General features: G+C 43.5%; 1 protein-coding gene across 5 annotated transcripts in view; it reads right to left on the bottom strand.

Moving 5' to 3' along the window:
- CEP63 (centrosomal protein 63) overlaps window positions 1-21,521 on the bottom strand; it is a 152,895-nt gene that overhangs the window by 45,196 nt on the left and 86,178 nt on the right. For all 5 annotated transcript variants that reach the window (XM_029616158.1, XM_029616157.1, XM_029616156.1 and 2 more), the window contains one exon: window positions 7,009-7,146. In XM_029616158.1, the coding sequence (XP_029472018.1) occupies window positions 7,009-7,146 (138 nt within the window). The remainder of the gene's footprint in view (window positions 1-7,008; window positions 7,147-21,521) is intronic.

A 21,521-nucleotide genomic window follows, 5' to 3' on the forward strand; every position in this document is an offset into this window, starting at 1 on the left:
ACAATTGTATATAATTATCCTCCTCTATCTCTTTTATTTCTTACTATCCCAGTTCATTAGCCCTTGTTAATTGTAACTGCTTCTCTTCTCCACGTTTATTTATGTTTTTGGTTATATTATTGCACCCCTGTTTTTCTGTAAACCGACATGATGAGAACGAGTTCTTGAATGCCGGTATAAAAAAAACCTTAAATAAATAAATAAATAAATAAATAAATAAAATAAATAAATAATGTTTGGAGGACTGAGCAGTGATTTGTTAGAAGGTCAATGGTTTCTTTTTCATTGTTCCAGAACACGTTTTCTATTGAACATGGAACATCTACCAGCTTAACATGTACGTCTTTCCATAAGTCTGATGTTCTCAACCAAGCCAGGTGAAAAGGGGAATAAAATTGTAGTGGTGTATTACTGTCCATCTGGCCAGAGTGAACTAACAGACATGAAATGCTAAAAGGAATTAGGGAAGCTAACAAAAACAGCAGCACAGTAATAATATGCAATTTCAATTTCCCCAGTATTGATTGACTGGGTGAATGTTCCATCAAGACATTCTAGAGAAGTAAAATTCCTAGATGAAATAAATGACTGCTTCATGGAGCAGCTGGTAAAAGAACCAACAAGAGGGGAAACTATTTTAGACTTGGTCCTTAGTAATACACAGGATCTAGTGCGAGAAGTAACAGTGTTGGAACCACTTGGCAATAGTGATCACAACATTAGCAGGTTTGACTGAATAACTGGAGGGAGCGCACTAAAGAAATCTATAGCGACAGCATTTCATTTTCAAAAAGATGAATATGATAAAATGAGGAAAAGGGTTAGGAAAAAAAAAAAAACTAAGAGGAACAACTACAAAAGTTAAGAGTTTAGCTCAGGCATGGAAGTTGTTTAAAAATACCACCTTGGAAGCCCAGACCAGATGTATTCTATGCATTAGAAAGGGTGGAAGGAAGGCTAAACGACTACCATTATGGTTAAAATGTGAAGTGAGGCTATAAAACCTAAAAGAACTCTTTCAAGAAATAGAAAAAAACAAAAATGAAGAAAACAGGAAACAGCATAAGCACTAGAGATGTGAATCGTGTCCTCGATCGTCTTAACGATTGATTTCGGCTGGGAGGGGGAGGGAATCGTATTGTTGCCGTTTGGGGGGGGTAAAATATCGTGAAAAATCGTGAAAAATCGAAAAAACGTAAAATCGCAAAACCGGCACATTAAAACCCCCTAAAACCCACCCCCGACCCTTTAAATTAAATCCCCCACCCTCCCGAACCCCCCCCCAAATGACTTAAATAACCTGCGGGTCCAGTGGCGGTCCGGAACGGCAGCGGTCCGGAACGGGCTCCTGCTACTGAATCTTGTTGTCTTCAGCCGGCGCCATTTTCCAAAATGGCGCCGAAAAATGGCGGCGGCCATAGACGAACACGATTGGACGGCAGGAGGTCCTTCCGGACCCCCGCTGGACTTTTGGCAAGTCTTGTGGGGGTCAGGAGGCCCCCCCCAAGCTGGCCAAAAGTTCCTGGAGGTCCAGCGGGGGTCAGGGAGCGATTTCCCGCCGCGAATCGTTTTCGTACGGAAAATGGCGCCGGCAGGAGATCAACTGCAGGAGGTCGTTCAGCGAGGGTTCCGGCGCCTTTTTTTCTAGTGATGGCAGCCAAGTGGCTTTATGCACCATTAGAAATTGTCTGTGTGACATTCAATTGGGTGCACTGTCTGAGGTTTTTTCCCCTTATTATATTAGTTTAACACCATTTTCCTCACACCTCTTCATCTATAATACTGGCAAGACAAAGCCTGTAACTCAAGAGATTCTCCTAGCTGAACAAATGGCGACTAGAAAAACAAACTTAAGGGTCAAATCCTTAAGCGTTGCTCTTCTAAGAGGTTCAAAATGTGCCTTACACAAACCACAGAGGACGAGATTAAGATTCTAGGATGGACAAACTCTCTTAACTGGCAGGCACAAATTCTTAGCCCCTGAAGAAACCGAATCAAGTCTGGATGAGAAGACATAGGCAACCAAGAGCACTTACCTGGACTGTAAGAGTTGAAAGTCAAACCCTTGACCAAACTCTCCCAAAGAAAGGCCAAGATATGAGACACCATAGATCGTAAAGCTTGCACCCCTTTAGCGATACACCAGGACTCAAAAACCTTCCAGATCCTCACATACAAAAGAGAAGCAGACATTCATATAGCCTGTAGGAGACTAGCAATAACCGCTTCAGGGTACCTCCTGCGTCTCAATCACTGCTCTTCAAAAGTCATGGCGCTAGACAAAAGTGAATAGCCTGGTCTGAAATTAAGGGGCCCTACCGAAGAAGGCCCAGAAGATGGCCGAAGCAGAACGGACCGCCCACAGCCAAGTTGACTAGATCCTTGAACCACAGCCAACGTGACCACTCTGCTACTACTTCATCCGGATGTCTCTATCCGCCACAATACCTTGCCTACTAGAGGCCAAGGAGGAAAAACATAAAGCAGAATCTCCAGAGGCCAAGGCAGCACCAGAGCATCGACGCCCTCGGCCCCGTGCTCTCTTCTCAGACTGAAAAACCAAGCTGCCTTTGTAGATCCACATGGGAACAGCCCCACCTCTTGCAGATGAGCTGCATTGCTGTCTCGGACAGTTCCCATTCCCCCGGAATGGGAGCTGAACGTTTTCTACTCCTGTGATATGAGACGCTGCTATCCGCTCCAGGTGTTGCTTTGCCCAAAGAATCGGCTCTTGAGCTTCCTTGGACACTGTTTGACTCTTAGTTCCTCCCTGCCGATTGATGTAGGCTACTGTCGTTGCATTGTCCAACAGGATCCTCACCGACTGACCTCGCATCAGTGGCAGAAACGCAAGTAAAACTAAATGCACCGCTCTGGTCTCTAAGTGACTGATAGACCAAGAAGCCTTTTTTGCGGACCAGCTGTCCTGAGTAGACTGCTGACAAACTGCTCCCCATCCAGAGAGACTGGCATCGATAGTAAGAATTATCCAATCTGGAACTTCCAGGTCGACATCATGAACCAGATTGGAAGTTAGCAGTCACCAAGATAGGCTATCCCATGCAATATCCTCGAGGGCAAGAGAAGATGAAATTCCTCAGAGTAGGTTCCATCGAGCCAAGAGAACTCCCTGCAGAGGTCTCATAGGCACAAAGGCCCATGGTACTAACTCTAGGGTTGAAGCCATTGAACCCAGAACCTGCAAATAATCCCAGACTCTGGGCACCGGCAACCCCAATAAATGCCAAATTTCTCCTGCAACTTCAGAACCCACTCCTCCATGAGAAACACCTTGTCCCTCAGTGTCAAACACAGCTCCAAGATATGCCAGGGATTGTGACGCCACCAACTGACTCTTTGATAGGTTCACCAGCCAGCTGAGTGACTCCAGAATACTGATCACCTTCTGCACCGACCTGCAACAAAGGTCCTCCGACTTTGCCCTGATAAGCCAGTCATCTAGATAGGGGTGCTCCAGAACTTCTTCGTGATGCAAAGCCACCACCACCATCACCATAACCTTAGTGGCCAACCTGAAGGAAAGGGCCTGAAACTGAAAATGCTGACCCAGAACCATGAAGTGCAGAAACCACTGATGATCTGGCTGAATGGGAATGTGTAGGTACGCCTGTCAAATCCAGAGAAGCCAGTAAATCGTCCTTGTGCACAGCTGCTATTACCGACCTCAGAGTCTCCATCTGCAGAACCTTGAGTGCTGCATTTACCTGCTTCAAGTCCAGAATTGGGTGAAAAGTCCTTCCTTTTTTTGGAACGAAGTAAACAGAATACCTTCCCTTGCCTTGCTCATCTTGGGGGACTGGAATTACTGCCCCTAACATCCGCAACCGGTCCAGCGTCTCTTGCACCACAAGTTGCTTGTCTAAGAACACACAGGGGGAAACTAGAAACAAATTGAGGATGGGTCGAGCAAATTCTAACACATAGCTGTCTCTTATTACACTGAGGACCCACTGATCCTGGGTAATTTTGGCCCACTCCCCGCAAAACCGCACCAAATACCCCCTATAAAAGGAATGGCGGAGTGGATCAGCCTTGCCTCATTGCGAAGACTTAGCCCCAGAAGCACCACTACCTATGTCCTAGAATGGAACACAGAGCTGCTAGCACAAAAAAGAAAATCAACCAAATTAAAAAAAAGAGACAGACTGAAAGAAAAACAGCCCAGAGCCTGCAGCTGCCTCAGCAGCCTCGTGAAGGGGTGGGATCTGAACCACCAAATTTACATCCCAAGAAAGAAAGGAGCGAGCGTACAAGAAGGTCACCAACCCCCAGCTCATCCACCTTGACCAGACAGGGAAGGATCCACTAAGACCAAAAAACCCCTGGGAGGAAGGCTCATAAATCCAAAATAGTCTCCTGACTGCAGAACTGCAGATTTTGCACCAGCTGCCATCTGCCGGAGGCAGAGAAAAACTAAGGAACTGCAGGTGGCACACGTGATTATGTAGCAGTGTCAGTAAAACTTTCTCTATCTCCATCTTCTGGCAAGGATGCAAAACCCAGGAGTCTGGACTGATCTGGGTATGTACAGGGAACCTAATGCTGATAATAAGCAGTGGCTATTCCCCAAGTGAACTTGACTAATAGTTTATGACTTCTCCTCCAGGAACTTGTCCAAACCTCAATCATATCTCTTCAGTCATTTTCTCCAAGCTAACAAGCCTAATCTGTTTACCTTTCTCTATAGGAGAACTTTTCCATCCCCTTTATCATTTGTCACCCTTCTTTTTATCTTTTTTATTTCCATTATGTCTTTTTTCAGATAGGACGACTAGAAATGCACACAATAAAGGTGTGGTCGCATCATGGAGCTATACAAAGGCATTATGATATTCAGTTTTATCCTCTATTCTTTTCCAAAACTTTTTCAGAAGAATGCTCTAGAATTCGTTGTCACTGTATAAAACTCCAGGGGGTTAGATTCAGGAGCAACATCAGAAAATATTTATTCACCAAAAGGGTGGTGGATGCATAGAATAGACTTCCAGTAGTGAATATGAAGACAAAAATGCTAATTCAATTCAAATTAGTACGAGAAACACAGAAAATTCCTAGTGTCAAAGAAATGCAAGGAAAGCCAGAGTTCACACCTGGGGTCTGTGGAACTGTAACAAGAATGAAACAGGGCAGACTCGATTGGCCTAATGGTCCTTATTTTCTGTCCTATTCTATGATGGTGGTAGTAACAGGGTTGGGAGTTTGTAGTATCCCAAACAAGCTACCGTTGATTCACTCAAGAGCAGAGGCAAAAAGGAGAGGCGATATTAACATTACAAATAGCAGCAGAAGAAAGCACAACCTAGCAATGATACAGACCATGGGTTAGCCAGTTTGTTGCCAGCAGGCTACAACTTCACAGAGAATGACAAGTTCAGTGTTGCCAGGTCCTAAGAAATCAGATATTTGGACAACAGCCTTTGGATTACTACAGAGCCTGATGTCTGGACGTAGAGGCAGGGCTGAGTCTTGGATTATATATGAGATCTTCTATAGCAATTTACCACAGATGGTAGAGAACTAATAAAGAAGCAAATAAACTTGTTCTTAGATAAGGAGAGATAAGTCTAGATCTCCTACTTTTAGCAGGGTAAAATTATGCATACTAACACCCATGTATACTTTTATTGGGGGAAAGGTTGGGAAATTTTCAAAATCTATTTACAGTTCACAGACAAACAAACTTTCAGTCTTCTGCAAAATTTGAGAATATTTAGACATAAAGCAAGTTTGCTTACTGTAAACTGTGTTTTCCGTATATAGCAGGATGGGTTAGCCATTACATGTGGGCAATGTCATCTGGTGACACCGAACAGACTTGTTTCTCCAAGCTAATAAAGCTTTGAGCTCTACTGAGCACAGAGAAAGTGTAGGAGGTCCCATGCAGGTGTAACCTTGTGAGCCTCCTCAATCATTTTTTGTCCAAGCTAAAGCACGGACATCATCACTTCCTTAAAATAATTTTCCTTCTCATTTTTGTTGTTTCTCTGTGTCAGCAGAACCCACAAACAGCAATTTTCAGTGCTACTGATCAGGACCGCAGGTTCTGCCACCTTCATCTGCTGGAGACAGAAAAATACTGAAGGGACACAGGAAGCACACACCACATGAGGGGGTGCTCTTCAAGTTTTTCTCTGTCTCCATCTGCTGAAAGGGAGGCAAAACTGATCTGGGTACGTATAGGGAACAAGGAAAATAAATAATTGTACCATATTAAACCTTGTTTAGCTTCTGCTGCTATAATAAAATTAACTTACTACCTTCACAAGGTTATTGGTTGACTCTAGAAATCTACTATAAAGTATCCAGACGTGATATTCCTACAGTGCTTGAGGACAGACCATGATCAGGCAAAACTGCCAGGCTTGAGGTTATATGACCTGGTGGTCGCAGAGCCCCAGGGAAGCCAAGATAGAAGGCCTGCTTCAGACTGTCTGGAACTGCAGCAAGTCATCCTTACAGAGCATAGGTTCCATAACTTCACTGGCTGGAATGGGTCGGAGCTCTTGGAAAACTCCCTCATGGGCAAATACTGAAGCTTTGGGATTGAGTTGAACTGAACAACATGCAGAGGACAAAGCGGTTAATTCATCCTATTTATCAATGGAAAATGGAAGTCTACATGTTCAAAGAATATTTTTATCCTTTATTTTCTTCCCTTTATATCACCCACCACACCAGAAAGCATGTCCTCGCCAAACTAAGACTTATCCTGAGCCAATCCATCTAGCGCCATCTTCCTCTCCTGTGGCCTGCCCTAAACCTCAACCAGACAAGAGACTCCTACACTCCTATTCCAGAGCCACAGGGCCAAGCCACATGTAAGAAATTTTAATTGTGTGAACTTCCCCAATCTGATCCAAACTTAAGTGAAACTGATGTCTACATTTCTCTGCCATTTTCAGAATTTACCCATTCCTTGAGCATAACGCATCTATAGTGTTCAAAGCTCTGCTGTGTGAGAGAGGATATTCTGAATGCATTCTGTACCTCCCTTCCAGATGTGACACTTCTATCTGCAGGCTCTGCTCGATCCTCTTATTGATGTCCAGCTGAGAGCGGGTTTGCTTCATCTCTACCTGGCCCTCTTCGGAAACCCACTTCTCCTGCAGGCTAGACTCCAGAGAACTGTGCAAGCAAAGATCAAAGGACAGTCAGAGTTGAACATGATCCAATTTACTAAAAGTACACCTACATAAGGCAGTGTTGGGTACTTAAACAATAGATAAAACTTGTATATATTTATCTACATTAGGAAAGCAGGAGTGAAGGCAAAATTGCTCACCTGTAACAGGTGCTCTCTGAAGACCACATGCTAAGCAGAACAAAATTTCCAGAAGTTTAGAGTAAAGACTGGAAAAGTCTTCACTGCGCAGGCACTCACCTTCCTATACTTTGGCAGCCATAAAAGCTGCTTTCAGTTCCTATTAAACCAAGCTAAGAATGGAAAGAGAATATCTCTCCAAAGGGAGGTGGGTGAGTTTGTATGACAAACGTAGCGCTTTTCAGACTTATCTAGCTATGTAAGATAGCTGGATATGTCTTTAAAAAAAATAGAGCACTACCTAGCCAGATAAGTGCTATTTATCTGGCTGTCTGATTTAGCTGGATATCTAGCGCTTTTTAGACTTATCCAGCTACATAATGTTTTTTCTTTTTACACCTATCTGGCTATCTTACAAGTAATGCTTTTCAGACTTATCCGGCTAAGTGCTGCTACTTCTCCAGATAAGATCAAACTTGCGTGACACATGGTTTTTACGTACGCGAACATGTTTGTGTGCATATGTTCTTGCATTTTAAAACCTGTGCATATTGTGTGCAGGTAATAAAATAACGTGGCAACTTTGCATGCACCTATAAACGTGTATATGGGCACATACGAGTAGCTTTGAAAGTTGTTGCCCTAAATGCACTTACATGCATAAAACCTATTGACAATTCAATAGCAAATATCATAGCAATTTTCAAAAGCCCATTTACACACGCAAATCCTTTTTAAAATTATACCCAAATGTTACAATTATTATGAGCATAAAATATAAGTGCATATTTTTATAAAATAGGTAGAGAAAGTATGAGTGCTTCTGCATATACGTGTACTTTCAGGGCAGAAATACATGGTATTTTATTAAAAATGAGACCCAAACTGGACCTGTTCTTTGAAGACGATAAGTCAGAGGAACTGAAGTAAATCACTATCAGACTGGAGGATTTAGTAGAAAAAATGTACATGCTAAATTCCATCTGGTCCTGGTGATTTGTTGTTATTCACCCCAGCATACTGAAAGAATAAATATGAAATTGTAGATCTGCTCCTGTTAATCAATAACACAGCATTAAAATCTGCTATTGTATCTGAAGATGGAAGGATAGCCAATTTATTTTTTATAAAGGGTTCCAGGAGTGATCTAAGAAACTACAACAAGCCTAAAGTCAGTGCAGGGTAAAGTGGTAGAAACTATTCTTAAAAACAGAATTTCTAGGCATATAGATAGGCATGGCTTAAAAGGAAAAAGCCAACATGGTTTTAGCAGAAGGAAGTCAGGCTTTACCAATCTATTAGAATTCTTTGAAAGTGTAAAGAAAGAGAGCCAGCTTTTGGTAGGACGAGCAGGGCAATTGCCCGGGGTATCAAGCAGCAAAGAGCGCAGCTCACCTGGGGTCACCATCAACATTGCTCCCTATGGTGCATGCAGGCATAGCCAAACAGGGTTCCTTAGGCAGCTATGCATGCTGCACTTCAGTCTGTACAGACCCAAAGCCAAACCCAGACTTGAGATCAGCATGCAAGTGCAGGCCTGGGAGTTGTGAATATGCTCATAGGGCCGACACACATGAAGAGGAAAGGTGGCAGTAGCTCTGCTACTAACTTTTGTCAGGGAAGGAGGCAGGAGAAATAGGCAGATGCAGTGATAGCAGCAGGAAGGAGTGGAGGGAGGCAGGAATAGAAAAGGCAGGAGGCAGATGAGGATGGGGGAGGGGGTTTAGATACAGGGCGATTGGATACTGTGGTTAGGGGTTTAAAACACAGAGTGGAGATGCTGGTGATGAGAGGACAGGAGTGAGGATTCAGAGGATGGGGAAGTTAAGAGGTGGAGAGGATGCAGGGGGAAGGAGGCAGAGAGCAAACGCATGGGGAGGGTGTAAGAGACAGGGGAAAGGATGCTGGGGGAGAATGATAAAGAGGCAAAGGCACAGAAGCCAACTTTTGAAAATGATTGGGGATGCTGAACTCAACACAAATTACAGTGCCCCCCAGTTAAAAAAAGAAAATGAGAACACAGTGGGGGTGCGAGTGTGACGGACCAGCCTTGCTCCAGAAAGGAACAAGTAATGCATACGTGGGGGAAGACTTATCTGGCCAGGCCAAAACAAAACCAGGGAAGACAAAGTCCCACCGGTCATTCTTCCCCTCAGACTTAGCTCATCTCCACCAGTCTCCTTCCTCCTGCTCCATTCCCCCCCCCCCCAACAGCCTATTCAAATCACCGCGTCTTCCCTCAACTTTCAACTGTCGCCACCATTCTCCGTCAACCCCGTTTTCCATCATTCTAATCTCCTCTTCCTCCTCTCCCCATCTTTTCTCTTTTCCTCCTCCCCTCCATTCCAACTGCATTCTTAATTCCCCCCTCATATATGGGCATACTTTGAATTTTATATTTGGGGGGGGGGGAGGGGGTTGAGGCTTTTTAGGCATAAAAAAGTGTTCACTTGTTGCCACCGGTCCTGTACATGGATCAGTAGCAAGTTTTTCATGCACATTCTTCCTAGAGTCCTAAATCTCTCAACCAAGCTAATCTTCTGGCGCCAAGAGCAATTACTGAAGTTCTAGAAGAAGTGTCATAAGACTCATACATAGGCTGATCTGATGAAGTGCTTACTGCATTCTTCAGCCACCCTGCGGTTTCTGTCTGCAAGAACACAAACGCATAAGCGATGTGCAGCTATTCTAGAACTTAATATGGCTAACCGGAAAACCGCTTTGCTGTGTTATTCAGGAAAACAGGAGTTTTCTCCAAAGGAGTATTAGAACAAGTTTAGATCTTTTTGCCTTTCTTAAACTGATTCTCACGAGTGGGATATGGCCATTCCGGGCTATAACCTGTTAAAGGAAGCACAGAGAGGACAGAAAAGGGGGGAGGAGTAGCTTTTTATGACAAAACCAAAATCCCAGCAGTTGAATTACAAGGGACATGGGGTAAAGCAGCATCATGGACCATCCTAAATTAAGAAGTTGGTGCTACCATTTTTACTGATATGATCTATAGGCCTCCAACTCAAACAGAAGAACTGAACAGAAATCTAATCCAAGATATCAAAACGGTAGGAAAGAAGGGAGAAGTATTGCTCATTGGAGATTATAATCTGCTGGATGTGGATTGGAGTATCCCTTCTGTGGAATCTACAAGAAGTAGAGAGTAGATGCCCGTCAAGGGGCTGCTCAAACAAACAGAGCTCACGAGGGAGAGAGTAATACTCAATCTAGTGCTCACTAATGGGGATGATGTCTCTAATGTTTGGGTAGGGGCTCATCTGAGCACCAGGGGTCATCAGACGGTATGGTTCAATATTGCGACTAGGATACAGAGAAGTCACATGAAGATCAGAGTTTTGAATTTCATAGATTCAAACTTTGTGAAAATGGGGACATACCTGGAAGAAGAATTGGAAGACTAGGAGAAAATGGGTGAGGTGGAACAACAGTGGGCCAAATTAAAAGGAACCATTACAAAGGCAACAAATCTATATGTTAGAAAAGTAAACAAGCGTAAGAGAAAAAGAAAAATCGATCTGGTTCTCAAAGTTGCTGGCTGAAAAAATAAAGGCAAAAAGAACAGTGTTTAAGAAGTATAAAGGATCCCAAAAAAAAAAGAACACAGGGAAGAATATCTGTTAAAACTGAGGGAGATAAAGAAAGAAATCAGGAAAATAAAAGGTCAAGTGAAAGGCTTGCCAAAGTGGTAAAGCGAGGTGACAAAACATTTTTCAGATAAATCAGCGAAAGAAGGAAGGCCCGAAATGGTATAGTGAAATTGAAAGGTAACAATGAGCAGTGTATGGAGAGAGACAAAGAAATGGCAGAAATATTAAACAAATACTTCAGTTCAGCATTCACTAAAGATGAACCTGGAGAAGGACTGTTGCTGGTTGACAAGACTGTAGATGGGGATGGGCTAGACGAAATGCCATTTACAGAAAAGAATATAAGGGAAGAGCTATGCAAACTGAGGGGCCAATGCAATAAGACACACGTTAAAACAGGCGCTCGTACTGGGCACCCGATTTTCTAATGCACAAACAGCTATGTCTCCTGGGCGCCTGATGCAATATTTTAATGAGCTGCTGCATTAAAAAGGGCGCAGTAGGGAAGAATTATGAGTCCTTAGCACTCCAATGCATCGGGTGCCCAGGAGATGTGGCTGTGCCCTCACAATGGCAACAGGCGCTCAGTAAACTTGAATCAGCACATGGTTTCTTTTTTTTTTTTTTGCCTTTAGAAGAGACTCTTCCCTAAACTTGCTCTGACATGATTTTGTGAATGCTGTGATGTTACTTACAAAAAACAAATTCCCCATGTCCGACAGGAAGAAATGTTCAGGAACTACAAAACAGCCCAACAACCCCCACCCCAACAACCAAACAACTGGTGCTGACATTCTTAAACTATTTAAAGTACCAAAGGTATGTGATGCATCTTAAATACGAATTGCTTGCATACTACCTAAAAAAAAAGTAAAGTCCTACTTCCCTTACAGCTAAGCAGTAAAGCAAATGAAATAACCCCCTTTGAGTTTCTTAAAAAAAAAAAAAAAAAAAAAAAACAAACCCAACAAAAAACACAAAAAAACTTTTATTACTTGTCTTATTACTAGAAAAGTAGATCAGTCCAGAGACCCTCCTATTGCTGCCAAAAGATTGACGTTCCTGATAGAAAATTCTTTTTCATTTGGCGCATAGTTAAACTCTGGAATTCATTGCCAGGGGACGTGGTTTCAGCAGTTACTGTTACTGGGTTTAAAAAAGGTTTGGATAAGTTCCTAGAGGTTAAATCCATAAACTGCTATTACAGTAATTAATAAGCAATAGTAGCACGGGATTTACTAAGTGTTTGGGTACTTGTCAGGTACTTGTAGTCTGGATTGGCCACTGTTGGAAACAGGATGCTGGGCTTGATGGACCCTTGGTCTGACCCAGTATGGCAATTTCTTATGTTCTTATGAACAAAGTGAGGTGCAACCAAATGAACTCAAATATAAAAATAACATCCAATTAGAACGGTCAGGAAAATTACAATTACTTAATAACTGCCACCCCCACCAATAGGAAAACTTTTTTTTTTTTTTATCTTATATTGCACCACTTTTCCCACCACTGCCATCTCAGGCCCAGTGCAAGGATATTGGATGTCCTAGGCCAGTGGCTCCCAACCTGTCCTGGGGGCCCCCCAAGCCAGTCGGGTTTTCAGGATATCCACAATGAATATGCATGAGAGAAAATCTACATGTTATGGAGGCAGTGCATGCAAATTTTCTCTCATGCATATTCATTGTGGATATTCTGAAAACCCGACTGGCTTGGAACCTTATATGGTATTAGACCTATTGTAATGTGTGTTGGGTGTGGGCTTGGCCACCAGAAAGCCATAAGTAAACTGAATTACAATTACAATGTAGTATCTCCCCCAAACTAAAACTACACTAACTGCTACACTCACAAAATAAAAACCTTACTTAAGAGAAGGCAACACTGCAAATATTATACTGGGCCCTAAAACATCAATACACCTAATTAAGAAAGCAAAACAAGCCAGGCTGCTATAGATCCATACACAGAAACTACATGCCAGCACAATACCTTATCTTGGTCACACAAGGAGAACATAGACAACCCTCACCAAATGCAGAATAAAAAGACCAAAAAATATAAACAGAAACATGCAGAAATTGAACTAGAAACTGCAACAGGCCAGACTCTATACAGTGCAAAAATGGAACAAATATCTTCATGCCTCATAAAACTTCAACCAATACAATCAAGAAATATAAAAATAGTGAAATACAAATAAAAAAAATACATATTTCAAAACAGTTGATGAACTAACATCCAATAATTAATAACATTAAAATTTTTTAAAATTTACCTAACATCAATAAAATATATCAAAACAGCAGACATCAAATAAAGTCCAACAGTTAAAACAAATGGGGTAAAAAATAACCCCAGCTCTCCATACCTAGGAACTTTTGATTTCCAGTTACCGTGAGATTGTCATAGATTAGTGGGGAAGAGGGAGGATTCACACTTTATCCTCTCATACACAAACTCCCTAACATACATATTCATTCTCTCTCTCACACGTTGACTCTCATGCATACTCCTACTCTATCACACAAACACACAGGGTCTCTCATAATCATTGGCTTTCTTCCTACTCCTTCCCCTACTCCCCCCCACACACACATTCACATACATGCTCTCTTCCCCCTCCCTCTCAGGCTCTTTCACATTCACTGGCTCTCTCTCCAAGTCCACCCCCCCCCCCCACACACACACATACACAAGTTCTCTCCTCTCCACACACACTCTCTCACTGGTTCTCCCTCACATACACATGCAAGCTCTCACACTCGCTGGATTTCTCTCCCTCACATAACCACATACAGGCTGTTTCCCCCCACCCCCATATGCAGGTTCTTTCACACTAACTCTCTCCCCTACATACAAGATCTCTCCACACACACACACTCACTTGCTCTACCTCACATATACACACACCACCCGCACTCTCTCTCCCTCATACACAGTTTTATACTCATTGACGTTCTCTCATGTATAAACACACACATATGCTCTCACACTCACTGGCTTTCTATGCCTCACATATATACATACATACACACACACACACACACAGACTTCTCAGCCTCCACCCCACTCAACAGGCTCTCTCAAACTCTAGGGCTCCTCTGGCTGAGCACGCTGGCAACCTCGTTTGGCCTCTTGTTCCTGCCACAGGTGGAAGGGAAGATGCTGAATGCCCCACCCCCTTCTCTGCTCATACATTTGGTCAATAGGGCTTGGATTCTCTGCTGGTTCTCTACTTACGGGATGCATTGACTTCTGCCAATACAGAATGCTGGTCTGCTGCTCCTGGGGTGCATCATCTTCTGTCGGTAGGGCTTGGGCTCTCTGATGGCCCACTGCTGGCAGGAACACATCTTCTTCAGCTGACAGGACTAGCTGCTCAAGGCACTTCATCTCTATCCAGGCTGCAGCTCCGGTGTCTTCCACTAAGTGAACACTATCCCTACTGCCAACGTCGGTTCAACGCCTCTTCCTTTGCTCTGGTGGCACGGGTCAAACATCAGCTGTTTGAACTGCACGGGCTATGAAGGTCCTTCCAGTTCAAACAACTTACGTTTGGCCTACGCCGCCAAAGTGACAGTACAGGTGCCATGCTGACCTTGGCAGTAGGGATGGTATTCACTTAGTGGAAGGCACCAGTGCTGGGCAGGAGGTGATTTTCAGGCTGGATGGACTGCAGCTGGATTGGAGGGCTAAACTCTGGACATTTTCCGGACATTTCCTCAAATATCTGGATAGTTGGCGACTCTATTCATTATATCACTGAGCCTGTGATCCTAAAGGTAGGGGCTGCTACACGAAGAACACCTCACCTTCTATGTCCTTCGAAAGTCAGAGAATCCAGTACTCCTCTGCTTACTCTGGCTGCAGCAACATCATCTTAAGACTGGGAGAGCAGAGACAGTTTTTGGAACCTTCACCGTTTTTGAAATTGCTTACGATCAGTCTATCCTCTGGCATAACTGGCCTCGGTTGACCTACTTGCATTACCTGGGCTGCCTAGGTCTTATGCGTCTTTTACTGATGCATTTACCAAAAACCTTATCCTATCACTGACCGTATGATTATGCTATTGACCTGCTGCTGGGGAAAATGCCACTCCAAGGGAGAATCTACCCACTGTCTATTTCAAAGTCAGAGGATATGTCTGAATGAATTCAGGAAAACCTGATATGAGGGTTTAGCTGGCCTCTTTATCCCTAGCTGGGGCTGCCTTTTTTTTCATAGGAAAAAAGAATAACTCCTTAGGGCCCTGCATTGATTACAGAGGATTGAATGCCATCACAGTCAAGAATAAATACCTGCACCCCAATAACAGAGTTGTTCGATTGACTTCAGGGAGCCTCTATCTTTACAAAACTGGATCTCAGAGGGGCAAAAATATAATCTCATCAGAATCAGTTAGGGTGACAAATAGAAAACCACCTTCAACACACGGGACAGTCACTATGTGTACCTTGTAATGCCTTTTGGGTTATGCAATGCCCCTGAGGTTTTCCAAAACTTTGTGAATGACATTTTCCAGGATTAACTCTAGTCATGCGTTGTAGTTTAACTTGACAACATACTCATCTATTCATCCTCCCTTCAAATGCATGGTGAAGATGGTATTCCAGCTACTAACGGATCACAGCCTCTGTGCTAAGCTTGAAAAATGTGCCTTCGCACAGACCGATCTCCCTTTCCTGGGGTATATTATATCTGCTCAGCGCCTCTGGATGGCTTCCTCTAAACACTTGACGATTCTGGATTGGCCTCAGCCAGTGGGTCTTAAAGCCATACAGCATTTCCTAGGTTTTTCCCCAACTATCATTGACAATTTATTCATTAGTATTCCATAATCACTGCTCCTCTTACCTCTCTTACCAAAAAGGGGCCAATCCCAGGGAATGGCCATCTGAGGCAATCCAAGTCTTTAACTGGCTGAAGTAGGCTTTTCTGCCCCAGTACTACATCGGCCCGATAGGTGCAGGTACAGTGCTCTCCCAGGCTGAGCCCAAACAGCAAGCTCTTATCCCGTTCCTTCTTCTCCAGGAAGTTCTCTCCCACTGAAAGGAACTATGGCATCAGAGATAGGGAGTTGCTAGCCATAAAGTTAGCCTTGGAAGAATCACATCATCTCTTTGAAGGGGATGCCCACCCATTCACTATTTTCACTGATCACAAAAATCTGTACCTACAGACCACAAGACAATTCAACCCCTGCCATGCTAGATGATCCTTGTTTTTCGCTCAATTCAACTTTCATCTCACTTATGTTTATTAAACAAATTATTAGTCACCAATATCAAAACCCTAGGTGACATACAAATAAAACATTCATAAAATATGCAAAACATTAAATAAAACAACTCAGTCATATCTTCATAAAACAAAACCTCATCAAAAAAGCAAGTAAAAACAACACAAGTTTAACCAACTTAACAGTTGAAAGCTTGCTGAAAAAGGGATGTCTTCAATAGGGCCTTAAAGATTTTGGTACAAGTTTTAAGAGAAATCTCTTCAGGCAGGGAAAGTTCCAAGCAACTGGTGCTGCAATTGAGAAGGCACATTCTCTAGTCTTCTTAAGCAAGTTTGACGAACCAATGAACATCCGGCAAACCAAGTGCTGATCGCAGTGAACATAGATTATATATTCACATCATATTTGCTCATGGAAGAGAGTCAAATTGTAAAAGCCTGTAAAATAGCAAAGCAGTCTTTAATTTCATACACCATGATATGGGTTACCAATGCAGCTGGAATAGGATAGGTGAGATATGATCTCATTTTCTTTCCTGATATCACTCTAGCTGTTTTGAAGTATTTGCAATGCTTTTAGGGCATAAACTGGCAGTCCCATATAAATTTAATTACAGTAATCCAAAAATGGCAAAATCATAGCTTGGACAATTGTTCTAAAATCAGATGCAAACAGAAGAGGCTTTAGGCCACGCAGTGTGACAGGGGGCCATTGGTTGGCCCCCTGTCACATGGTAGTGGCTAAAGGTAACGGCGCCATTTTGCTTAGTGGCAGCCGAGGCTCCGGGAGTGGCAGATCGCTCCCGGGACCTCCGCTAGATCACTAGGGGGGTGTCGGGAGGGTGGCACTGGCGGGGAGGCAGGGCGAGTCGGGAGCTGGCTGCCTACCACGGCGCCCCCTAAGTCTCGGCGCTTGATCTCCACCTAGACGAGTCGGGGCTGGCAGAATTTTGAAAGGGCACTTTTTGCCCTTTCAAAATTCTGCTGCCTGCCGCGGCGCCCTGTAAGTCTCGGTGCCCTAGGCACAGGCCTAGCTCACCTAGTGGTTCCTCCAGCCCTGCTTGAGGGTGTTGGTAATGAATTTTTTGTGGTTAAGTTGATCGTCTATGATGATTCCTAGGTTCCTTGTGTGTTGAGATGTTAGGATTGAATTTGGGGGAGGTTGGGGTGGAGGAATTGAATTTAGGGACGTGTTATGTTGATTAGGGGTGAGATGGTTGTGTGGAGGAGTTATTAAGGTTTCTGTTTTTGAGGTGTTGAGAGCAAGGTTGATACTAGAGAGGAAGTTGCTGGTGGCTGCAAGTGAAGCTTCCCATGTTTTGATGGCTTTAGGTAATGAGTCAGTGATTGGGATGACGATTTGTACGTCATCTGCGTATATGTAATGTTTGAGGCCAAGATCTGAGAGGAGGTTGCAGAGGGGCAGAAGGTAAATGTTGAACAGGGTTGAGGAAAGAGAGGAGCCTTGGGGAACTCTTTGTAATAGATTGAAAGCTTTGGATTCTTGGTTACCTATTCTGACCTTGTATTGTCTGTCTTTTAGGTAAGAGGAGAACCAGCGGAGGGGAGTTCCTGTGATACCGATTTCAGATAGCCGATCGAGTAGTACGTTGTGATCTATGGTGTCGAAGGCCTCTGAAATGTCTAGAAGTGTGAGTATGAATGAGTGGCCTTTATCCAATCCTTTGAGTAGGTGGTCGGATAGTGATAAGAGGAGGGTTTCAATGTTGAAGAATTTACGGAAACCATATTGTGAATTGGATAGGATTTTGTTGCTTTCTAGATATTCAGTAAGCTGGTTAACTATTTTCTCCATGACTTTTGATATGAAAGGTAGGTTGGAGACTGGGCGGTAGTTTGAAGGTTCATTTGGGTTTAGAGTGGGTTTCTTAAGAATGGGTTTGATCACTGCCTGCTTTAAAGCAGAGGGGACTTGACCCTGGGTGAGAGATCTATTTATAATTTGGGCTAATGGATGGGATATAGTGCTGGGGATGGCTAGGAGGAGTTTAGTGGGTATGGATGTGGATGGCCTCATTTTTCTTAGACATGATTCAATTTCAGATGGGGTGGAGTTCTCAAAGGAATTCATGGTTGCTTGTGGTGCTAGTGTGTGGGTCTTGGGTGTGGTTGGTGATGAAGCAGATGGGGTTGTGTGAAATTGTGTCAAGATTTTTGCAATTTTATCATGGAAGAATTGGACTGAGTCCTGGCATTTATTTGCAGCTTCTTCCTCAGGGATAGGTGGAGGGGGAGATTTTGGTTAGGTTGGCTACATATTGGAATAATGCTTTGGGATTAAAGTGGAATCCGTGTATGCGTTGTGCGTGGAAATCCCGTTTGTTTTTTTAGGATGTTTTCACGGTATATGTGTAGGGCTTGTTTGTATTTGGTGAGTTGTGGAGCGGATGGGTCTTTACGCCAGTTGTTTTCTAATTTTCTAAGGCTGCATTTCAGTGTCTTTAATTCTGGAGTGTACCAGGGTTTCTTAGGATTAGGAGATTGGTTAATTTTCTTAGAGTGTAATGGGCATAATTTGTTGGCAATATTATCCGTGATTTGGTGCCAGGATGAGAAAGCAGATTCTGAGTCAGTTAGATCCAGTTTGCTGATGTCTGTAGTGTATAGTAGAGTATTTAGCGTTGGTATCTGAGTTAGGTGTTTTTGAGATGGTGAGGTTTGCTTTGATGAGGGAGTGATCTGACCAAGGAATTGGAGTGCAAGAGGGAATGTCAGAGTTTATGCGATTGTTTGTGAATATGAGGTCTAATGTGTGTCCTGCTCTGTGTGTGGGACTTTTTATTATTTGGTTGAATCCCATTGCTTGGAGAAATGTCAGGAAAGCCTCGCATGAGGGGGGGAGGGGGATGGTATCCACATGTAAATTGAAATCCCCTAGGATAATGGCTGGTGTGTTCATGGATATATTTTTTGCTATGAATTCAATTAGAGGGGATGAATTTGAGTCTATACCTGGGGGGGTATCGACTAAGCAAATTTGTAGTTGGGGGGATTTAAAAAGTCCAATTTCAAATTTAGGGATAGGGATAATGGTTTGTTGCGTTAGTTTCAGTTCCTTTCTTGCAGCGAGAAGGAGGCCTCCTCCTTTCTTTTTGGGTCTCGGGATGGGGAAGATGTTGTAATCGTGCATTGGGAGTTGATTTAGTATGACTATGTCGGTTTCTTTCAGCCATGTCTGTTATGGCGCATGTCATGTAGTATGGAGCATGTCATGTAGTATGGGAGTTTTTTTGATAATGGATTGAGCATTGAAGAGGAAAAGGGTTATTGCAGTGAGGCTGAATAATTGTGTGAGGGGGGTAGCAAAATGGGTAGAAGAAATTTGTGTTGAGTGTGATAATGCTGAGTGTAGATTCTAAGGAGTTTGGGAACTTGGTTTTTTAGAATAGGGATTGTGTAGGACAGCATGTTGGAAAGCGTTGCTAGGGATAGAGGGGTTAGTGATTATGGGTTGCGGAAGCAGGGCCTATTCAATCACTGGGTAGGCTGTTCGGGGGCCGGCAACTTGATTCTTTTGTCTCCAGGGTATTGAATGTTGGAGTTCCTTGATTAGACCCTGAATAGTCGTTAGGGATTGATGAGTCAATAAACAAACTCAGTGGTATGCAAATTTATAGCTTCAACTAAAGGGGTATACAATATACTCAGTATTATTATGGAATCAGTATTGCGGTACGAGATAGAGCGTGGGTTATGGGTAGGTAGTACAGGAAGAGGGGATGGAGAAGGCTAGAGTATTAGGGAGGGAGGGGGAGTTGGAGGGCAAGATAGAGTTAGGGTGGAATAGGAAAGGGTCAGCCCCAAGGGTCAGCGCTAAGGGGTGTGCTAAGGGGTGTCTTTTACAGACATTGATAAAGGGAGATTGACCTCATAATCCTAAAATTTAGGCAACCACTGAGACAGCAGAGCAGCTTGTAAAGGCCTCATGTGAGCCCTGGTCTAGGGCGGTCACTATGGAGCCCAGAAGCTGGCTCCAGGCCCTTGGGCTCACCAGAGTTCTGAAACTTCTCACCTGCCGGATCAAGTTGTTCATCTATTCCAATGCCAGGTATAACTGACCCAGATCCATATTGAAATGCAGCCTCAGATAATCCAGGACCTGAGAAGGAATAAAGCTGCTCTTTGCAAAACTGACAAACCAACCTAATATTTCTAAAACCTGAACCACTCTGTGGGATGCCTGTCTGCCTTCTTGATAAGACTGCCCTCTGATTAGCCAATCGTCCAGACAAGGAAAAACCAAGACTCCTCCTTTGCACAAAAATGCCACCACCATCATTACCTTTGTGAAAGTCCATGGGGCAGTCATCAGCCCAAAGGAAAGCACCAGGAACTGAAAATGTTCCTGCAGAACACAAAACCAGAGATACCTCTGATTCTCCCGCCTGATAGAAATATGGAAATAAGCTTCCAATAGATCCAGAGAGGCCAGGTACTCACCCTGAAATTAACACCATGAAGACTGAGTGCAGAGTCTCCATCCTAAAATGGAACATCTTGAGATGATTGTTCACCCCTTTCAGATCTGGAATAGGCCTGAAAGAACTGTCCTTCTTGGGAACCACAAAATAAATTGAATAGCAACTGTTATCCCCCTCCGCAAACGGAACTGGAACAACTGTCTTTGGCAGCTGAAGGTGCAAAAGAATATCGTGCACTGCCTTTTATTTGTCAACTGACAGGCATGGAGAGACCATAAAGGGAATGAGTTTATGAAATCTAAGAGTATAACAGACAAATCACATCCAGAACCCGCTGATCCAAGGTTATTTGGGTCCATTCTTGGTGAAACTGCTGCAAGCGACCACCTGCGTGCAATACCTGAGAATGGACCCACCGAGCCTTATTGAGAGGCACAAGTGATGCCAGCAGAGGTAGCTAGTTCAGACTTCTGCTTTCTGAAACCTTGAAAGGATTGGCCTCTTCCTTTAAAACCTTGTGAGCTCAAAAAAAAAAAAATACATAAAGGGTTTGCCTTCCTGGCCTATAGCCTCTGGAGTCCCGGAACTGGCCTCGACCTTGATTAGACCTGGAAGAAAGAATGTGGCTTATCCTCTAGGAGCCTTTGGGGATTAGGATCCCCAAGGTTCTTGACTAGTCAGTCCAGGTCCTCCCCAAAAAGCAGCTTGTCCTAAAAAGAGTAGCCTACCCGAGACTTTAACCAGGAGTCTGCAAACCAGTTATTAAACCAGAGGAGCCTCCTGGCTCCACACCATAGAAACCACTGATCTGGAAGATACCCATAAGAGATCATAAAGGGCATAAGCGAAAATAGGCTGCTGCAGACTTCATTCTAGCCGAGTTCTTTGGGAGCTGGTGGATACAGCACAAGAGCACCCTGATCACAAAGCTGCTGCAAATTAAAATCTGAA

The sequence above is a fragment of the Rhinatrema bivittatum genome, chromosome 9 (genome assembly GCF_901001135.1).
Source record: "Rhinatrema bivittatum chromosome 9, aRhiBiv1.1, whole genome shotgun sequence".
Taxonomy (NCBI): domain Eukaryota; kingdom Metazoa; phylum Chordata; class Amphibia; order Gymnophiona; family Rhinatrematidae; genus Rhinatrema; species Rhinatrema bivittatum.